Genomic DNA, 21,292 nt, shown 5'->3' with positions numbered 1-21,292 from the left:
CATCTAGACTCTTCTTATATGCACTTATTAGTTTTTATTATAAGCTTTTGTTTTCAAACTATTTTTAAATTTCCCTCTTGTAATTACATATAAAATATGAACAATGACAACTGAATGAATGTCAATGCCACTCAAATGCTGTATTTTACTGACAAATCTCATGAGATTATATGTTTACTTTCTGCAACTTTCCAATTAAAAACCTTACATGAACTGTTACAATTCAAACAGCTTTTACTCTTTAACACAATCTAACACAAAATGATACCAACTTCCTCCTTCCTATTTTCTCTACAGTGCCACGTTCATAGTGAGGGATAGGATACATATTAAAGACTGAAGAAATACATAATAATACCCTACTTTTTAATCTGGCAGAACAATACTCCTAAAACATTTGTTAAACTGTCTGTTGAGAGGCCAAAATAAGTGGAATTCAGCTATTGTTTCCCCCCAAAAAAATCCTTCAATGTAACCATACACAATGGTACATCAGTAAAAATTAGAATTTTTAAAATTCCAGCAAGTGTTATTAAGAAAATATATTTAGCCATTAGACAATTTGCAATTTGTTGGCTACAGAGAGAGATAAAATATTTTCTTTGAATGGGCAAAGCTACTGACAGTCTTTCCAAAAAGGATAGCTTTTAATTATCTTCCCAAAAATAGAGAAAGTCAAAAAAACAACAGGAATGCATATGAATATCCAGTCAGGCGATCCAGATGATCTCTCTTTAACAATCTTCTGCAATGAATACAAGATAAAACTCAGGAACTATTCTAAGACCGTGTTTCCCAAAATATGGTTCACAGCTTGGTACAAGTGCTTGTAAAAAAAAATCTTGTCCTTACAAAATATACCCATAACTGCTCTCTTTCCTCTCCAACCCCAGTGCTGCAGCCACAATCTTACAAGCACTTTGATCAGAGAAAAGGAACTTTGGACAGAGTTGGATTAAAGTCTTGAAACCATGTTTTATGGATACATAAAAACCGATTGGCCATTTTCTGCATGAATAATATAACAACAAAGTCAACAGAAAAGCTATAGTCCCTAAATATAACTATTTGGGAAGTCTTATTTTAGTAGATAATAGGTAGATACCTTAGCCAATCAAAATAACTTGACTATATTTAAAATTCTATGATTTCTGCCTTCTTTATTACATTTTCTTGTTTCTCAATACATTATTTTATATACCTTTAGCTTTGGCTTAGTTGGTTAAATAAGGTTTCTCATTAAAGTATTCCCCACATGAAAGACTGAATAAATGGGCAGCTTCTCTTGTATTTCAGAATTGCCACATGGCTTGTTACACATTTTAGGACTTTTGGCTATTCAAAGGCTACTTCCTTTCTGTTCTTCCCCAGGGTAGACTGAACAAGATGTCCTTGTTGGAAGCGGTAACAAATTTAAGAAGTTTACCAATGTGGTTACAAACCAATCCTGATCCCAGCTATAAAAATGTATAACTGAAATAGCAATAGCAGTTAGACTTATATATCCCTCCATAGTGCTTTCCAGCACTCTCTGGGAAGTTTACAATGTCAGCATATTGCCCCCCCAAAAAACCCTGGCCCCTCATTTAACTGAATTTGGAAGGATGGAAGGTTGAGATAAGGTTCGTGCTCCAGGCTGTGGGCAGAGTTGCCCTATTACTTTCTAACCATTTGTGCCACAAGGCTCTTATAAACAGGACTACAGCATCCCAAAATGCATTTTCTTTTCCTTCCAAAATCCAGTTTCTATGAATGTAAATATTAGGTCATACAAATTATTTCACAAATGAAGTATTTTTTAAATACTTTTTTTGGCCATGTTCTTCAGTTATCCATGTAGACACATGCTAAGAAGATTTGGGAGGGCCTCAAGGCAACTACACTGACACTTTGAGCCATATAGCTGCTTCACAGATTTGAAAATGTATCTGTGTGTGTGTGTGTGTGTGTGTGTGTGTGTGTGTGTGTGTGTGTGTGTGTGCATGTGGTGTGTGTGTTGTGTGTGTGTTCTTAATTTGCTTTACTGAATGATTTGCACAGTCCTGGCAAATATTTGCAAAATATGGCACCGTCTATGTTGAACAGAGAGATCTCAACCAGCTTGAAGAAACCTCCAAATTTTAAAAATGCTAAGAATGAGACAAGAAAAAAAACAGAAAAAAGAAAAAACTCTAGAAGATGGAGGAATATACTTAAAAACAAAGTACTAGGAACACTAAGATATGTATAAACTGAGAATACAGAACATAAATAAAACACTTTAACCAGATCCACAGAATTACTGTAAAAAATAAGTAAATTTTCTGTTCTAAGACTTTTTGTTCACTTTTTAGATAGGAATTGTTTGAGGAATACTCCACAACCCTTCAAATACCAATGCTGACAGGAGATCCTATTGAATCACACAAATTAATAATAGTTGAATTATCTGCCAAAAGAAATCAGAGCTGAAGAAGCTTCTTAGATGAGAAGCAACATGTCTTCAAAGAAAAACAAGAAAATCCAGTTGCCTCTTGAAAAAACACCTTTGGGACAACCATGACCTGGATGACTGAGAATTATTTCTTACATTACTAAACATATATTCCACATAAAGAAATGTGGAATGTATCCTACTCATTGTCATTATTAATTATATTTTTCTATTGTGCAAAAACAAGGTTAATGATAACATGGTTTCTCTGGGAAGGAATCCAATTTTTTAAAAAATGTAGAAGAGAACAATGTGAATAGAGGAGAAAAGGAATTTATCTTTATTCTGATCAGGCTACTGAAGGGGAAAAAAAAGATAAGTGCAAAGAAAGCAAGCCGCTTGAATGCACTTGCAAGAATTATGAAAACGGAGGCAGAGGATGAGCAAGTCAAAGGGGCAAAGATTGAAGTATATAAGAGGATCAGACAAGGATTAAATAAGCATTTATTTATAGGAAAGATGTTTCAAGACAGGATAGCATTGCAACCAGAAGCAGCGAAGCAAACCTAATCTCTGATTTGTTTAACATTCTGCTACCCCATTCTGATTTATAGTTAGCTTTCATGAAAATGCTAATGAATCATATTAATTTGAATCTAATCAGGGAGAGGATTTAAGTGTCAGAAGAACAGCCACTCAAAATAAATTTGCTTAAAAATCTGAATGCATTTCATGGTTTGTCACCATGCTATGATAATGTAAAATGCAAATGAATAAATATTACATATTAACTGTGTCCATTATACAGTGAGCAAACACAGTAGCCAACTGCATGTAGCCTAGCATATTTAGCAAACCCATTTATAATTTATAAAGTTCTTTATCTGATGCAAACCCAGAAAGTAAGATTAAGTAAACTATGGTTACCTAAATATTGGGTAACTGCATTATGGATATATAGTCATTCTATTAAAAAGACACCATAGATCTGATCATGCAGTGAAAAGGCCATATTACTATGCCAGCATTAGTACCAGTAAAGACTAATGAAAATAGCAATTGTACTGCATTTTACCGCTTTTTTTCTTTAATTCTTTTACATTGGCATTTCTCCTTCAAATTTAATAAAATATGTATTCAACTCAATATATTTTACAGTGTTCAGTGTTTCAAACTTAGAGACACAACATGCAAATTTATATTTTTATAAATGATCACTATTTTTGTTAAGTGATAATCAATACACCATGATCTATTACTCAACACATCTTGAAATTTGTGCCAAAGCTATGAATTTGCAAGTCAAACAGAAGCAGGAAAAAAAGAGGAATCCATACCAAACAGGCAGCCATTCTAGCATTACGGCCACAGAACCATCCCTCTTCTTTCAAATAGCGGCCCAAAGGGAAACCCCATATTCCCCGAATCCCTTCTGCAGAAAAAAGTAAAACAATTACATTGTTTCATCTTGTACATAACAATCCATAAATCCCTTTATGAACACCTATGTACCGTATTTTTCGGACCATAAGACGCACTTTTTTCCCCCAAAGTGGGGGGGGGGAAACAAGGGTGCGTCTTATGGTCCGAAGGTGATCCGTATGGCCAGCCCCAACCTCCGCAAGTGAAAGCAAGGGAGATTGCAATTGGCTACTGCAATCTCCCTGCGGCCCGGCTTTCTCTTGCAGAAGGCAGGCTGAAACGGAGCAAGGAATGCGAATCGGCCGATCTCGCGCTCCTGCATTCTCCTCCGCTCGGTTTCAGCTTCTCTTGCTACAAGAGAAAGCAGGCTGAAACAAAGCAAGGGAGATTCCCTCGCTCCGTTTCAGCCTGCCTTCTGCAAGAGAAAGCCGGGCCGCAGGGCTGCCTCCGTAGGTACTGCTCTAACGCGGAGAGGGAAGGACAAAGAGGGAGGGAAGGAAGAAAGAAGGAAGGAAGGAAAGAAGGAAGGGACAATGGGAGAGGGAGGGAGAGAGAGAGGGAGGAAGAGAAAAATAGAGAGAGAAAGAGGGAGAGAAGGAGAAAGAAAGAGAGAGGGAAAAAGAGGAAGAGGGAGAAATAGAGGGAAAGAGAAAAATAGAGAGGGAGAGAAAGAGGGAGAGAAAGAAGCAGAAAGAAAGGGAGGGAAATAGAGGGAGAGAGAGAAAGAGGGAGAGGGAAAGGGAGAGAAAGAAAGGGAGAGAGAGATAAGGAGAAAGAAAGAGGGAGGGAAATAGAGGAAGAGGGAGAAATAGAGGGAAAGAGAAAAATAGAGAGGGAGAAGGAGAAAGAAAGGGAGGGAAACAGGGAGAGAGGGAAAGAGGGAGAAATAGAGGGAAAGAGAAAAATAGGGAAAGAAGGAAAGGGAAAGAGAAAAAGAAGGAGAGGAGAAAGAAAGAGGGAGGGGGAGAGAGGGAGAGAAAGAGAAGGAGAGAAATTAAATTAGTAACATGATTGTTAAGTGAATCTGGTTTCCCCACTAACTTTGCTTGTCAGAAGGTTGCAAAAGGCGATCACATGACCCTGGAACAATGTGACCATCATAAATATGAATCGATTGCCAAGCATCAGAATGTAAATCACATGACCCTGGGGATGCTGCAACGGTCATAAGTGTGAAAAATGGTCATAAGTCACTTTTTTCAGTGTCGTAACTTTGAACGGTCACTAAGTGAATCATTGTAAGTCAAGGACTACCTGTACTTTATCATTTTTTTTCCTTTTTTAGGGGGGGGCATCAAGTTTTTGACACGTTGCTGGGTGACATTGCCTTGTCCTAAAAGTGGTACAATGGATGAAAAGGTTGAAAAGCCCTGTTTTAGTATACTGGTACTATTTGGTTCAGAATATATTTTTTCTTGTTTTCCTGCTCTAAAAACTGGGTGCGTCTTATGGTCAGGTGCGTCTTATGGTCCGAAAAATACGGTATGTGTTCACATCACCTAACCATAAAAAGCAATGACATTTTATGTTAATGAACTGTGAAAATGAAATTCTTGCAATGAGTTTAACAATCTGTAGTTTGAAGCAAGAAAACTGGGTTAATTAGTGATTTACAATATTATTTAAAATATGGGTGTAAGAATGCAACTTAAACTGATTAACAAAACATAGTGTATTAATAGAGATTATTTTTTAAGCTATTTAAGTTACTTGCTTATTTCAAATTTGTTAAAGCTACCCAAGTTCAATGAATTTGGATCTAACAGTCTGAACAAAATCATTTCATTCAGGAATTACATTTTAAAAGTGCCCGGGTGTGTGTTAAAGTTCCTTTCACACTTTTATGGGTGTTCCTCAATCTCAGGTTCTCTACTACAGGTCTGGAGAGTTTGAGAGTTCTGCACAGTATCTTAGCTCTTTCTAGCACTGCGCTCTTTTGGACAGAGAGCTCTGATGTCATTCCTGGGATCTGTTGGAGCCACTCTTCCAGTTTAGGAGTCACAGCCCTGAATGCTCCTACCATTATTGGGACCACTTTTGTGTTTAATTTCCACATCCTCCCTAGTTCCTCCTTCAGGCCCTGCTTTTTCTCCATCATCTCCTGCTCTTTCTTCCTGCTGTTGCTGTCCGTTGGCACTGCTACATCTATCACCACTGCTGAATTCTGATCTATTACCATGATTATCCAGATGATCGGGCCAGTACCTACCTATCAGTCTAGATCTGGAAGTCCCACGGGATCTTAACCCTGTTATTCTCTACAATCTTCTGTGGCATCTCTCATCTGGAGTTGGGAGGCTCTAGTCTAGCCCATGGACTGTGCAGATATTTCTCATGAGACAAAAGAGTCTGTCTATCTATCTTTTTTTTACTGAATTAAATGCTTCCTGTAACAGATTTTTTAATTCATCACATTATTCAAAATAATGATAAATTAAATTAATAAACAGAATATCTATTTTCTTTTTATCAACATACTTATGCTAGCCAAACAGGAAGGGATACTTAACTGAACTTGAGCATGTGAATTATTTCTTCTTGTTGCTTTACTTCAGCCTAGTAAGCTGCATATATCATAGACTGTGGTAAAAATCCTTGTTCACCTCACAAGTTGGGATCACTAATGATTTGTTTTTGTTTTAATGTTGCATAAAGACCGTCATTTGTGTTAAGCCATACACTATAACTAACAATGTGTAACTTATTACACAAATCATGGTGAAGTAAAATACAAATGACATAAAAATTATGGCAAAACAGGAAACAACCTAGACCGTCCTTCATGGGTTATTTTGCACACAGGCCTCCAACTTGATGGATAGATATTTAATAGCTATTTTGATGGAAGAAATCAGTGAAGGAGAAATTGCTTTTAAATCACAGCAGGGTACAGCATGTAAACATTGTGATAGAAAACTAGGATTGCATCTGTGTGACACAGTAAGCTAAATTTAATTCACACTTTTGAGTCTCTGGACTATTACCTTTAAGAAGCCAATAATAAAAAGTACCATTTAGCTGATGGAAAACATAAATGCATGTACAAACTCTTTCAGAAATACACAAATATGAAGTTAGGTTCTAATTATGAAAACAGATTTTGCAGTTCTACCTCAAAGACAGAAAATCCTTCATGAAAATATGGTATGATATTACATATAAAGTGAAATTAATAGAATATGCCCTCTACATGGGCTGTCCTTGAAGACCACTTGGTAGCTGCAGCTTATTCAGAATGCAGTGGTGTGGGAAGATGCCTCAATACGCCTATGTTACACTTGTGCTCTGTGAGCTGCACTAGTTCCCATTGTGAGATGTCTTTTGGTAATTAGCACTCATGACATTACCTAGTTTGGGTAATGAAATGTCTGTAACAAAACACCCAAACCCAGAAAGCACCAAGGACCCCTCATTTCAATCCTGAGCTGAAAATACTCCTTTATTAATTTCCACTGTCTTTTGGGTGGAATTCAAGGAGTTGTCACCTATAAAATCCACCATGGCATGTACTAAGGTTATATGTGGGGCTACTTGTCCTCTGTTGTTTGTTGCCTTCTACTAGATCCAAAAGGAGGTGCATGCTCCAGATCCTTTCAATTAAAAAAATGTCATCTTATGAGAAATCTGAAGCATGCCTTTTCTGTCACAACATCTGCCTTCTCGAACACCATCCATTTCCCCATCCAAACCAGACTGGTTTTCACTCTGCTTGCTTTGTGTAATGTATTGAAGACCTGGATGTGCTCCAGGGCCTGGGGGATGGGAAGGTTAGATGGTCCACTGAGAGGTCTTTGTCTATTGTTGGGTTCATCGTGGTGACCATTTTTTTTTATAATACTTATTGTTAGCCACCCACAGATGTATTTGAAAGATAGGTAGCCATATAAATTGATATAACAAGCAAGCAAGCAAATAAAGAAAACAATTTTTGGTCTGTTATGAATATATACAAGAGGGATATAATTCCTAATGCAATTTGTAGATTTTTTTTTTATTTTACACCATAGAAAAACATGAACATGTATTTCAAACTATATACATATTCCCAAAATTTTCTGTACTTTCTGAAATGTACAGTATTATACACATGCACTATTATCTCTGAACCTTTTAAATTTCTGTACATGTCTTTACAGCTATGTTGACTAGTGCTCATATTCTAAGCCAGTTTGGATGACATATTTGCAACTATAATATTTTACCACTCCTTAAAATGTCACATTATGAAGTTGAATTGCTTTAAAAAGGAAATTCTGTAAGCAGCAACAATGTTTTCAGAGACATATATGCATAAGTTACCATATAATGTATTACTCTGAGGTTGTTCTCTGTACCTTGCCAAGGGCATTCATTCTTTAAGAGAATGGAATTGTAATCATAATGAACAAACATGTTTTTTTATGGAGGTGAAGTAAAAAAAGCTGTCTCCACTACCATGTAAAAGTGTTTTGCATTAATAAGCCTACAACCGTTACAAAACTGAAAAAACCATTACAAACAGGAAAACCACAGGGCATTCAGAAGTAACTTCTCCACAAATCATAATTAAAAACAGGAGAAATTATTCAATGACAGGAAAAATGACAAGCATTTATTAATTCCATATACCCTTAAAAAGTCTTACCTTCATGCATTTCATGTTCCTCTGAAAGCAAATGGTAGCAACAACCTACACTGCAAACTGCCTTGATTTCAGGTACAGCATTAAATAGTCTCAATGTGCTTGGAGCAAGGTCACCACAAGTGTGCAGACCCACAACTACACAGTCCTAGAAACCAAAACAAAATTCAAACCAGGATATGAGGGTTAGATGAGCACATATGCTAATAATTATCATTGTACACAACATAACAATCTTGGACCAGGATCAGTAAATTATGAACCCTAGAAAAATTCTAGTCCCTTGAGCTTAAGAAGAGAAGTACATTACTATTCCATTTCTCTCTTATCCAGAGGTATAAAATAATGGAAAATTAAGTCCTTGGCGAGCCTCTGTCATAGTGAGAGGAAGATGGTCTGTTGACAGGATGAGAGCAGAATTTGGAATAGATCTGAATTAGTAAAGTCTGCCTACAGAAATCACTCTTCCCTCCCTCCATGTTGAACAGAGATTGCTTTAAAAAGCAGAGGGGAGGAGTTCTCCTGTTTCTGTTTTTTCCTCCCTATCACTTGTAGAGCAGAGATTGAAGAGTAAGGGATTACATGAGAATAAGCAGGCACACGATGGGGAATACACCAGGCTATTTGCATAGCATATTTAGCTTCCAGGCCCACAAAGCTTTTGATATGTATTCCCCATTTGTGTGTCCGACTGTCTTGAAATCCCTTCTTCTCCAATGAATGCAAATACAAACATTATTTGCAATTGTAATTGCTAAACGAGGACTGCCTGTATTACTTTTTATACGCAGATTCATTCCATCTTAAATGCATGTTTTACGCACTAAAACCTGATGTAAATCAAAAACAGTTAGATTTGCATATTGCGTGGAAGAATGTGATAGAACAGCAAGTTATCCTACTCCTAATGATAGAAGCTATAATTTGCTGAATTCTGTTAATTACATGGTAATTTATTTCTTGATTTTGTATCTGTCTTTCCAAATATTGTTAAGCTGTTTTCCCATTATGTCCAAAATGTAAGAATCTGAAGCAAGCACTTTGCTATATACAATTTTTGCAAACATATCACTAATAAAATTTATTTGTAATATTCATTGATTACATATCTTAATTTGTAATATTTTTTGTCATGATAAACTGAACTGCGTTCAAGTGTTGCCTCTTCCCATTGTCTCCATCTCCCTTTTTTGTCCCATTCATACACAAGTAGATTAAAATAATTTCTACAGGATTTAATTGTGTATACATTAGTATATTATGCTATAGTTATTCATATGAAACAATTAAAATTTGTATGAACATATTTCCAACAAAACTTTCTGACAAAAAAATGTAAATCATATCACATGAACACGGAACTGAGCTGGCTCCCAAATGTCCAAAATGCAGTTATGTGACTACAGGCATGGGGAGGGAGTGCCAGCGTTAGAACTGGGTTGTAAAGTACATTTTGGGAATTATGCCGTGCGCACACCTATGCGTGAGGAGCAACCTGCTGAAGGCGGACAGCGCAACAAGACGGAAAATGATCCAGCAGCCACTCTGATCCACTGCATGCGGACAAGTCAGGGGGGAAGGACATCACAGCGGGTGTATACAACGCCAGCCCAAGACATGCAGCCTATGATGATTGCGGGAGGGGGGCATTTGGAAGATGGAATAACAGTAGCATCACATGGCTGGATGCAGGGAGGGCAGGTTGAGAGGATAAAAAAGGCAGGTGAGGAGATACAACAACAAAGGGTAAGACTGACAGAGGTGGAAGGGGCAAAGAAAGGTACAACTGGAGAAAAGAAAGCAATAGGACTGAAACACACACAAGGAGAAGCGGGACAGCTAGGATATTTACGGTTAGTTAGGATGGGCGGCCCTATCACAAGATCAATGGGCAGGGTACTGAGTCAACAAGGTTTATAAACAAACTCCCCACCCCCTAGCATTTATCCTGATGACGCTGGCAGTGGACCAGCGAAAGCTAGGTTGTTTTAGGTTTGTAAACAGTTGTTTTTATTGTTTTTACTATTTTAACAATAAACAGCTGTTTTATATTCTTCCCGGAGTTCGAGAACTTCATATTGCTATACAGATATGCCCGGGATTCGTATTTTTATAGTTGTTAAGAGTGTGTGTATATATATATATATATATATATATATATATATATATATATATATATATATATATATATATATATATATATATATATATATATATATATATATATATATATATATACTGTATATATATATATATATATATATATATATATATATATATATATATATATAGAGAGAGAGAGAGAGAGAGAGAGAGAGAGAGAGAGACAGGTAACACATATAGCATATAATATAATATAAATGTTATATATAAATGCAAGTTTTCTATGCCACTTTTCAAGAACAATGGTATTCCTGTAAATACATTTTATCTTGTATCCCCTCTAAGCTCTTACAGAAAAGCAGTTTTAATTCAATATTTTTCAATTCACTTTAAAATCAGATTAAATAGCTGAAAAAAGAACAATAACCTCCAGATCTCCAACAATATTACACAGCTCTGTTTCTGCAGTTATGAACGATGTCAATGGAGAATATATGTTGGCCTCTTTTGACCGGCTGGCTTTGGCTTTCAAAGAAGTCACCTTCCTTTGTTCCTTCTCTTCTTCACAGAGCTTTCTGCAATTACTTCTGGATGAACAATCCACTTCTACAGCATCAGTAGGCAGAATATCTAGAAATACGTTTTCTGGTATATTGTTCTCAATGAGTTGTACCCGAACCTCAGGCTTGAGTTCATACTGATTTTTAATAATGCCTATATTAGGATCTGGGCTAATTTCAGCTGATTCATTACCAATGGCATCTGAAACAGCCACTTGGACCTGATTCTGAAGATTGTTATTAGTTCTTAACCACATTTCACTGGGGTTTGCGTTACATTTTTCCTTATCTTGTTCTGCATTTTTCTTGCCTTCTTTCAATGTCTGGTCTCTGACATTTGCTTCCACACGTCTCTGATAGGCTGTCCAGTGTTTTTTTAATTTCCTGTTTCTTTCATTAGCTCCACGGGTGTTTGTGTTTGAAGAATCAATTCCATAAACCTTTAGATTATATTGCAATGACAAGAAAGAGCTCAGGTAACCTTTTCCAGAACCCAAGTCAATTACCTAGAATGTAAATAATAAGATTTTTTTTAAAAAAAGTAGCAGATACCCCTTCTAAAACTTAGCATAAACATATTATGAAAGCAAGAGTTATTAAAAAGTGCAGTTATTTTTTTACATTTTGCCAGAGTTTTAACAGATGGCAATGTTTGGATGATAAGACTTTTTATTAATAAGGTATAAATGAGCTCCCTGCATTCATATTTTTAATCCTTTTTTGCATTTCACAGGAACAAGCCAGCAATATGAACTATAGAATCTTGTTTTATCTGATTACGGGAAATGATAGTCAATGGCAAGAAATGGAAGCCAAGACAAGCTTTGCATCGGGGCATCAGTCAGAAACTCTGCTGATCATTTTTGTGGAAGACCTGCAACATGACTAGATGAATAGAGGTATCCTTCTGGACTTATTGCAGGTGTTGGGTGTTACTGGTACTGATGTTATAGTGGTTCCTTGTCTTGCTGAATCAGTACTTATAATACTAGGAGGGCGGCAAGGAGACTGAGCTTCTGGTGTCTCTGATAGATGTGTTTTCATTCCATGCTTTTAATATAAAGGTAAAGGTAAAGGTTCCCCCGCACATGCATGCTAGTCGTTTCCGACTCTAGGGCCCGGTGCTCATCTCCGTTTCAAAGCCAAAGAGCCAGCGCTTGTCCGAGGACGTCTCCGTGGTCATGTGGCTGGCATGACTAGACGCTAAAGGCGCACGGAACGCTGTTACCTTCCCACCGTAGTGGTCCCTATTTTTCTACTTGCATTTTTACGTGCTTTCGAACTGCTAGGTTGGCAGAAGCTGGGACGAGTAACAGGCGCTCACTCTGCTACGCGGCACTCGGGATTCGACCCACCAAACTGCCGACCTTCTGATCGACAAGCTCAGCGTCCTAACCCACTGAACCATAGGAAGTGACTATCCATCACTTAGGGATAAGTAATCATCAGCAGGATGATGATACTCAGTTAAATTTCCCACGACCCTGACTCAATGCTAGGAAGCTATGAGTGACTGGATGAAATAAAAAATAATCCCAACACGATGAAATGATTTATTCATCACAAAACCATTTTTTCTTTTTCTTTAGATGGGATCTCTCTCCCCCTGAAGAAGCAGGTTTGTAACCTGAAGGTTCTTCTGAACTCAGAGTTCCTTCTAGAACAGCGAGCAAAAAGTGTGGCTAGGAAAATCTTTCCCCACTTTTGGTGACCATCATTGATGCTCTTTTCATCTCATGTTTGGATTGCTGTAATGCATTTTACTTGGGACTGCTTCTGCAAGGTATTCAAAAATTAAAATTAATGCAGAATGCAAAAGCAAGTTCAGTAAGTAACAGCCGTTTCAGGAGGATTAACCTGTATTGTGGACACTGCATTGACCAGAAATAAATTTCTGGATACGTATAAAAGTGCTGGTTAAGTGTTTTATGATTTGAGTTTTTATCTGCAGGACCATCTTATCCAAATGGAATCTGCCCATTCTGTACACAGGAGCCAAAAAAAGCATAGTAAAAATCCAATCCCAGTGTGCAGCTAGAGAGATGAGTTTAAAACAGGCCTTGATATTGCCCCAGCCCTCTGTAACAGCTTGTTCCTAAGGTCAGATTGGCCCCTTCTGTTTTAAAGTTTTGGAAATTAGTAAGGACAATTTTCTATTGAACATGGGGGGCAGAGGTGGAATACATTGAGCATGTAATCTCCCAGGCAAATTTTTAACTTTTTTTGTGATCCAAATCTGATAGCCCTACTCAAGTTTTATCTTAGAAACAAAGACCTGAGAAAAGAGAGAAAACCCATACGCCTTTGAACAAGTACTTTCTTGTTAAAATCCACAGAAAATACTATTATCTCCAAGTGAAAAAAACAAATTTATGGAATAGGTTCCAACAGTAATTGTGTATATTTTTGCTACACTGAACTTTTAAAAAAGTATTGATCAATTTCAGAGCAAAAAAAAACCAAACAAAATTTTATTGCAGACTATTTCTTTTTTTCATTTTTATTATTAGAGCTTGTGTTTTTAACTAATGAATCTTGACCAACCCATATTGGATCTTGCAACATTATTCTGGGACATGTATATTTGCTTTCATTCTTAAGAATCTCTATGGATTAGTCAACAAGAAGCCTGTTAACAAAGCATTTTTAAAAATTCCAGCACACTAGGCATGACTGGGATGTAGATGAGAAACACATCAGAGCTGACAATTTGTGAAATGTGAGATGACTAACATCCTCTTAGCATTTCCATGGCCTATCATGAGCTGACCTTTAGAATGGAGCAAGCTGATGTGCATCAGATTGACATGTGGCTTGTTCTACCCCAATTCCAGGCTATATAAATAATCTCTGGATATGACTGGATTCACTGAAGCCAAATATTTTCTCCCTTCTTTCTACATATCTTGTATATTAAAATGAGTGTTATGCTTCTTATCCTGCGATGAGAACACATTATTAAGCCTAGATCTGGAGGCATTAGTTTTACCACAGCAGTTATTCAAGAACTTTTTTTCTGATTTGTGTACACAACTAATTATCAGTCATTGCTTGATTTTAACTGCTTGACTTTTAGGCAGAGCCAAACAAGGACAATGTCAACTCCTACATGCTACAAAAGGTTTCTTAACAAGCAAGTCTTTGGTCTATCTAATATTTGGGCTTTATATGCACCTTTAATTGCAGAAAGACAAATTGTTATCCATCTCCTTTAAACATTCAGAACTGCCACTACATGCACAATATTGTGAAGCACTTTACTAGTAAAGCCCCAATAGATCTTATTCTATGGAGGGTTTTTTGCCACTTGGTAAAGATGGTTCTAATTTAACAAACATTTCTTACTTCCTAAATATATTCTAGGGACGCGGTGGCTCAGTGGGTTAGGATGCTGAGCTTGTTGAACAGAAGGTCGACAGTTTGGCGGGTCGAATCCCAAGTGCTGCGTAACAGAGTGAGCGCCTGTTACTCATCCCAGCTTCTGCCAACCTAGCAGTTCGAAAGCACGTAAACATGCAAGTAGAAAAATAGGGACCACTACGGTGGGAAGGTAACAGTGTTCCGTGTGCCTTTGGCGTCTAGTCATGCCGGCCACATGACCACGGAGGTGTCCTCGGACAAGCGCTGGCTCTTCGGCTTTGAAATGGAGATGAGCACCAGCCCCTAGAGTCGGAAACAACTAGCACGCCTGGAGGCGGTCCGGGTCTGGATGGGGAGGAACAGGCTTCGACTCAACCCTGACAAGACTGAGTGGCTGTTCGTGCCGGCATCCCGGGAAATTCCGATTATCCCATCATTGGCCATGGGGGGTGAGCTATTACCCCCCGTAGATAGGGCTCGCAACTTGGGGGTCCTTCTAGATTCACAGCTCTCTTTGGAAGAGCATATTGGAGCTGTGACTAGGGGGGCCTTTGCCCAGGTTCGCCTGGTGCGCCAGTTGCGGCCCTATCTAGACCGGGATGCCTTGCGCACGGTCACTCATGCGCTCGTGACCTCTCGTCTAGACTACTGTAATGCTCTCTACATGGGGCTGCCCTTGAGGTCCACCCGGAGACTCCAGCTGGTGCAGAATGCAGCCGCGCGAGTTATCTTGGGAGTTTCCCGATACTCCCATGTTACACCTCTGCTCCGCGAGCTGCATTGGCTACCGGTTGCTCTCCGGGTGAGGTTCAAGGTGTTAGTTATGACGTACAAAGCCCTTCATGGCATGGGTCCGGATTACCTACGGCAACACCTGCGACCGGCGTCAACGTCCCTCCGTCCAGTGCGCTCCCACAGAGAGGGCCTCCTCAGGGTGCCGCCGATCAAAGAATGCCGATTGGCGACCCCCAGGGGGAGAGCGTTCTCTGTGGGCGCGCCAGACCTTTGGAACAGCTTACCGGTTGAGCTCCGGACGGCCCCCGACCTTCGCTCCTTCCGGCGCGATCTTAAAACATTCTTTTTCGAACAAGCTGGCCTGGTCTGACAGGGTGGGGTTGGGTTTTTTAAAATTAGTTTTTAACTTAATATGTATTGATTTTATGGGCATGATGTTTAATTGGTTTTTAATGGTTTTTTAATTTTTGTATCTGATTTTTATTGTGTATTGCCCTGTTCACCGCCCTGAGTCCTTCGGGAGAAGGGCGGTATAGAAATCAAATTATTAAATTAAATTAATTAATTAAATGTGCGGGGGAACCTTTACTAAATATATTCTATTGTATTTGAAGTTTGTTTTAACTGGGGTCTCTGTTGATGTTCTTAAATGTGATTTGAAATGCTGTGAAATATGTTCAGTAGAGCAAAGGCACAAGAAGATTGAAACATTATTTTTATCACCAGATGATTGGGCTACGGTGCACTTTAGACCTACTCAGTTGTGCTAAAGACTATTAGAGTCATCTTTCACACAGAAATCAGAAAAGCAAAGTGCTATTCTATGAGGTTTAATTTTTATAATCTAGCAACATTGTATATTTTACATACCATCATACTTTGGGTAGAAAGATAAAGCTAAGGACAGTGTAAATCCTTTTGCTAAATAGAAATTTTTAGAAAGCATCTTTGAGATCACTATTGCTATAAACCAGGGGTGTCAAACTGCCGGCCTGTGGGATGGATGCGTCACATGGAAGCCGTGCCCACCTCAGCTCCAGCAAGGGAAAAAGTCATGATACGTCGTGACACGTCACATGATGCGGCGAGTTTGACACCCCTGCTATAAACAGTGTACTTCATTTTACAGATCTAAACTCTGTCTACATTTGGCATTTTCTTATATGGACTAAAACAATCTAATATAAAGTTGCCCTTTTACAGTTTATTAAAACAAAAGCAGTAATTAGTAAAACTAAAGAAATTGTGACTGTCTCAGACAGTGATCATTCAGTTATGACAACGATGAAAAAGTGATACCAATCTTCACATTTATAACCTTTGCAGGTCTGTAAAGCAAAAGAAAGCTGAAGTAAGATCAACCACATAGTCATGGTTTCAATCAGCAACCATATTGCTGAATGACCAAGTTGCTGGTTTCAACTGTGCTTGTTAAATTAGGACAAGCTGTACAAACACACTTATACTTTACTCTTTATCTTAACTTCCTGCAGATCAACAAACAATTAAGCCAAATATAATTTTCTTTAATTTAATTAAATTCAATTCACATTTAGTAAAAAATATCCCATTTCTAGCTTCTGATTCTTTGCATTGATTAACCCTGCTTGTTAAATGAAGAAAATGAAGAAGCAAACAAAGAAAAGCAAATCTAGAACAAAATCTAATTTGATATTATCATCTTCCCCAACAGGCAATAACATCTCCTCTAGCACATCCAAGCCTTTGAAAGAAATTCGACCCACAAGGGATAAAGTAATAAAGATTCTTACCTGATTTAAGCCATAATATTTTGCAATGCCATCTACTAAATCTGACATCAATTGCACTTCATGTGATTTCTTATCATTCATAAAATTATCTGTTTTCATTTCTACCTCTGATCAAAAAGAAACACACATTTAGCTTAAGAGTCTGGAGAAACATGTATCTCTAAAATATCGTTACATGTACATCTTATTTACAAACTATGGCTATGCCCCAATAAAAAAGTAAAAATGTTCTGAATCAATATCACAATGTATTTGCTATGCAATGGTTTCTGATTCTGACTTTTGGAGACTTTTGTTTCCAAAGATCTTAAATAATAATGCAGGCTCGCAAGATTCATGTTTACACTCCATCTGTGAGCCAGTCCAAAGATAAAATTACATATCATCGCTTGATTTGCCTTTATAGGCTAGAACATTCAGCCAGATGCCAACTCATATGAATACCATATTACTCCTTTGTCCTATGTAAGCGAAGGTCATTGGAGAGACAGGAAGAAAACAGAAGCAAAGATGACAGCATGATTCAAGTGCTGAGACGTCCCTCCCATTTGAGGCATATGAAAAATATACCGTATTTTCCGGCGTATAAGACGACTTTTGAACCCCTGAAAATCACCTCAAAAGTTGGGGGGTCGTCTTATACGCCGGGTCGTGTTATACGCCGGAAAAAAAAACCAAATCAGTCGAGCGTACCCGTTCTTGCAAAGCCGGGCTGCCGCGCGCAACCGAGCTATCTCCAGCGCGGCTCCAAAAAAAAAAAAAAAAATCCTAGGAGGAAAAAAACATTTTCTACCCGTCAAATAAAAATATAATGGCTCTCTCCTCTTCCCTTCCCCCGTTTCACATACCATTAAGCAGAGCCGAAAACCCCGTGCCCCTCCTGTTTAAAAAGCTTTGATCTTTGCAAATGACCTTAGCAAAACTTCTGCGCAGCAGATGTGGGAACAGCGGGGGCGTCTCATCCTTCTTCCCGCTCCGGATTGATCCCCGTCCCGCCGCCCCTCTTTCTCCAATTTGAGGCCGAAGCCAGTTTCTGAACCAAGAAAGGGGAGTTCAGTGCAAGGCGCCCCAGGATCGAGCTAAATTGCCGGTTAATGCAGAACGGAGAAGACAGGAAAAGTTCCCCAAGAGTTAGAGCAGGAAAGGCGAGGCAACCACTGACCAAGGGGATGGAAATCGTCCGAATCCACGCAAGCACTCCTCGCAACTGCTTCTTGCCCTGCTTCACCCTCCCCAAATGAAATTAAAACAACCTCTTACCGCCTCGCCCGAGACGCAGGCCGATAAGGCGACGGCGAGCACCATCCACACGTTCCACATTATTCCTGCGTTTGCAGCTCTCGCTGCGGCTGCTGCTGCGCGTGGGGCTGCTGGCCGTCCTGCAGGCGCTGGGCTATCCTGCCGCTGCGCGGGAGCGTCGGGCGGCTCTCCCCACGCGAAGGCGGCGCTGCCCATCGGCTCTTGTCCGTCGCAGAGGAGGCGAAGGCCCGACTGGCCCCGCCGGCCCTCCCGCTGCTCCCGCCGGCCCCCGAGGCGCAGCGTTTCCCGGGCGGCAGGCAGCGCCGGAGGGCAGCCGCCACCCCGCCACGGCTGGCGCCCCTCCTGCTTCTCCCCCCAGGCCTTGAACTTCTCCCATTCGGCGCAGGGCGGGGCAGCTCCGCCCACAGCCTCTTTTTCATGTGCCGCTTCCCTCTCACCGTCGGCCGAGGCGCGCTCGGCCCGGGCTCCTGATCCCTCTTCCCGGCCGGCTTCCCGCCCTGCCCCTCATGGAGCTGGACTGGGCGTGCAGCCTCTCGGTGTGGCTGCTTTTCCTGGGCAGCCTGGCGGTGCGGCTCCTGCGCTCGGACCTGTTGCTGAGCCGGCGGGTGCTGCTGCGCGTGGGGCTGCTGGCTGTCCTGCAGGCGCTGGGCCGTCCTGCCGCTGCCCCTCAGCGCCGCGCTCACGGTGGCTGCCTGCTGGCTCGTCTCGGCCAGCACCGCCCAGCAGAAGCGCATTCCCCGCGGGGGGGAGAGCGGTGCTGGTGACAGGTGAGTCCGGTGGGCACAAGGCCCTCCCCTCGGGCAGCGAGAGCTGCAAACGCAGGAATAATGTGGAACGTGTGGATGGTGCTCGCCGTCGCCTTATCGGCCTGCGTCTCGGGCGAGGCGGTAAGAGGTTGTTTTAATTTCATTTGGGGAGGGTGAAGCAGGGCAAGAAGCAGTTGCGAGGAGTGCTTGCATGGATTCGGACGATTTCCATCCCCTTGGTCAGTGGTTGCCTCGCCTTTCCTGCTCTAACTCTTGGGGAACTTTTCCTGTCTTCTCCGTTCTGCATTAACCGGCAATTTAGCTCGATCCTGGGGCGCCTTGCACTGAACTCCCCTTTCTTGGTTCAGAAACTGGCTTCGGCCTCAAATTGGAGAAAGAGGGGCGGCGGGACGGGGATCAATCCGGAGCGGGAGGAAGGATGAGACGCCCCCGCTGTTCCCACATCTGCTGCGCAGAAGTTTTGCTAAGGTCATTTGCAAAGATCAAAACTTTTTAAACAGGAGGGGCACGGGGTTTTCGGCTCTGCTTAATGGTATGTGAAACGGGGAAAGGGAAGAGGAGAGAGCCATTATAATTTTATTTGACGGGTAGAAAATGTTTTTTTCCTCCTGGGATTTTTTTTTTTGGTGGGGGGAGCAGACTTCTGAACTCGAGGGGCCTTAGTTTTTTGTAAAGACTATCGATAACTCTTGGGATACGTTTTTTATTTAAACAAAAAGCTGTCCGAAAATTGCAGATGGAAAGAGATGGGATAAGAACATCGAAAGACAGGACCATAAAAACAATCCTTTGAAAGGGGGGCGCGCGTGAGTGTTAGAGTGGTGATTTAACACTCCAGTTAAAACTGTCTAGCGTATTTTTCATTCAAACCTCTCCTTCATTACTTCAGTCTGTCGAATTCAATGGAGGACTCTAGGAGAACATGATACCATGGTGATTCTGAATGTGACAGTTTTGGATCTGTTTGCAAATCCAGTCTGGCATCACTGAGTTGTGTTTGATTGATCCAAACGGAATTTTGGATTATGACGGACAGGGAGGGCAGGGCATGTAAGTATTTTCCGGCGTATAAGACAAAAAACCTTGAAAAACTTCTTAAAAGTAGGGGGTCGTCTTATACGCCGGGTCGTCTTATACGCCGGAAAATACGGTATCTGTATTTGCTTAGAGCAAGAATATTCAGGGAATACTGAATATTTCTGGGAAAACAAAAGGGAATTCTTTCCAAAATAAGGAAAACTGTTTCTTTAATAAGGTATTAAAACTACTTCACATGGAGATATGTGATATAGAAACAGCTCTTATTCTGTTTGTCTGTCTATCACCATTTTTACAAATAACTCAAGGCAACAAATATACTTAATACTCCTTCCTCCTCCTATTTTCCCTACCACAACAGCCCTGTGGGGTTGGTTACACTGAGAGAGAGAGTGACTGGCCCATTATTCAGCTCACTTTCATGGCTAAGGTGGGATTTGATTTGGAAGAACATATCATTAATTTCATTTCTGCAGAATGCCTTGGCTAAAAGTCAACTGAAAATTTCTTAAACCAGTTTCTGTATTTAGATTTTTTTATTGATAGCAGAAAAGATTCTGTTAAAATATTGATTTTCAGTCCATAAATACTAGAAAAATGATTGCCCAAATTCAAAGCTCATTAAGAACTGAATATGTATATCATTTGAGGACTGGAGGCTACAACATATAAAAAATGACTGCAGTACTTGGGCATGTCTAATTTAATGAAGAGAAGGACTAGGGATGATTTGATAGCAGTGTTCCAATATCTAAGGGGCTGCCACAAAGAAGAGGGGCTCAGCCTAGTCTCCAAAGCACCTGAAGGCAGAACAAGAAGGAATGGACTAATCAAGGAGAACCAACTTAGAAATAAGGAGAAATTTCCTGACAGTTAGAACAATTAACCAGTGGACCAGCTTGCCTCCAGGGGTTGTGAATGCTCCAACACTGGATATTTTTAAGGAGAGATTGAACAAACATTTGTCTGAAATGGTAAAGAGTCTCCTGCTTGAGCAGGAAGTTGGACTAGAAGACCTCCAAAGTCCCTTTCAACTCTGTTATTCTGTGATTTTAAAATGTTCTTTCCAGAGACAAAAGGAATTAAAAATCAACATAGTATCTAAACCAGTGGTCTCCAACCTTTCTGGCTTTGCAGACCAGCAAGGGGGATGGGGGGGAAAGGGGATGGTTCCATATGTGAACACAGCTCCATTTGCACGTCGTTTAGTAGGCCACGGCCCAGGGGTTGGGGACCACTGC

The 21,292-nt window shown here is 40.1% G+C and overlaps 1 protein-coding gene across 2 annotated transcripts in view; it reads right to left on the bottom strand.

Annotated features, from left to right (window-relative positions):
* Window positions 1-21,292, bottom strand: part of METTL25 (methyltransferase like 25) — a gene marked incomplete at its 5' end in the record, with an annotated part of 38,347 nt that overhangs the window by 14,161 nt on the left and 2,894 nt on the right. For both annotated transcript variants that reach the window (XM_081330455.1, XM_081330456.1), the window contains 4 exons: window positions 3,751-3,845; window positions 8,460-8,604; window positions 10,987-11,625; window positions 16,987-17,093. In XM_081330455.1, coding sequence (XP_081186581.1) covers window positions 3,751-3,845; window positions 8,460-8,604; window positions 10,987-11,625; window positions 16,987-17,093 — 986 coding nt within the window. The remainder of the gene's footprint in view (window positions 1-3,750; window positions 3,846-8,459; window positions 8,605-10,986; window positions 11,626-16,986; window positions 17,094-21,292) is intronic.

Source organism: Vipera berus (assembly GCF_964194415.1).
Source record: "Vipera berus genome assembly, chromosome: 6".
NCBI classification, from domain to species: domain Eukaryota; kingdom Metazoa; phylum Chordata; class Lepidosauria; order Squamata; family Viperidae; genus Vipera; species Vipera berus.
This window is presented reverse-complemented; position numbering and strand designations above follow the sequence as displayed.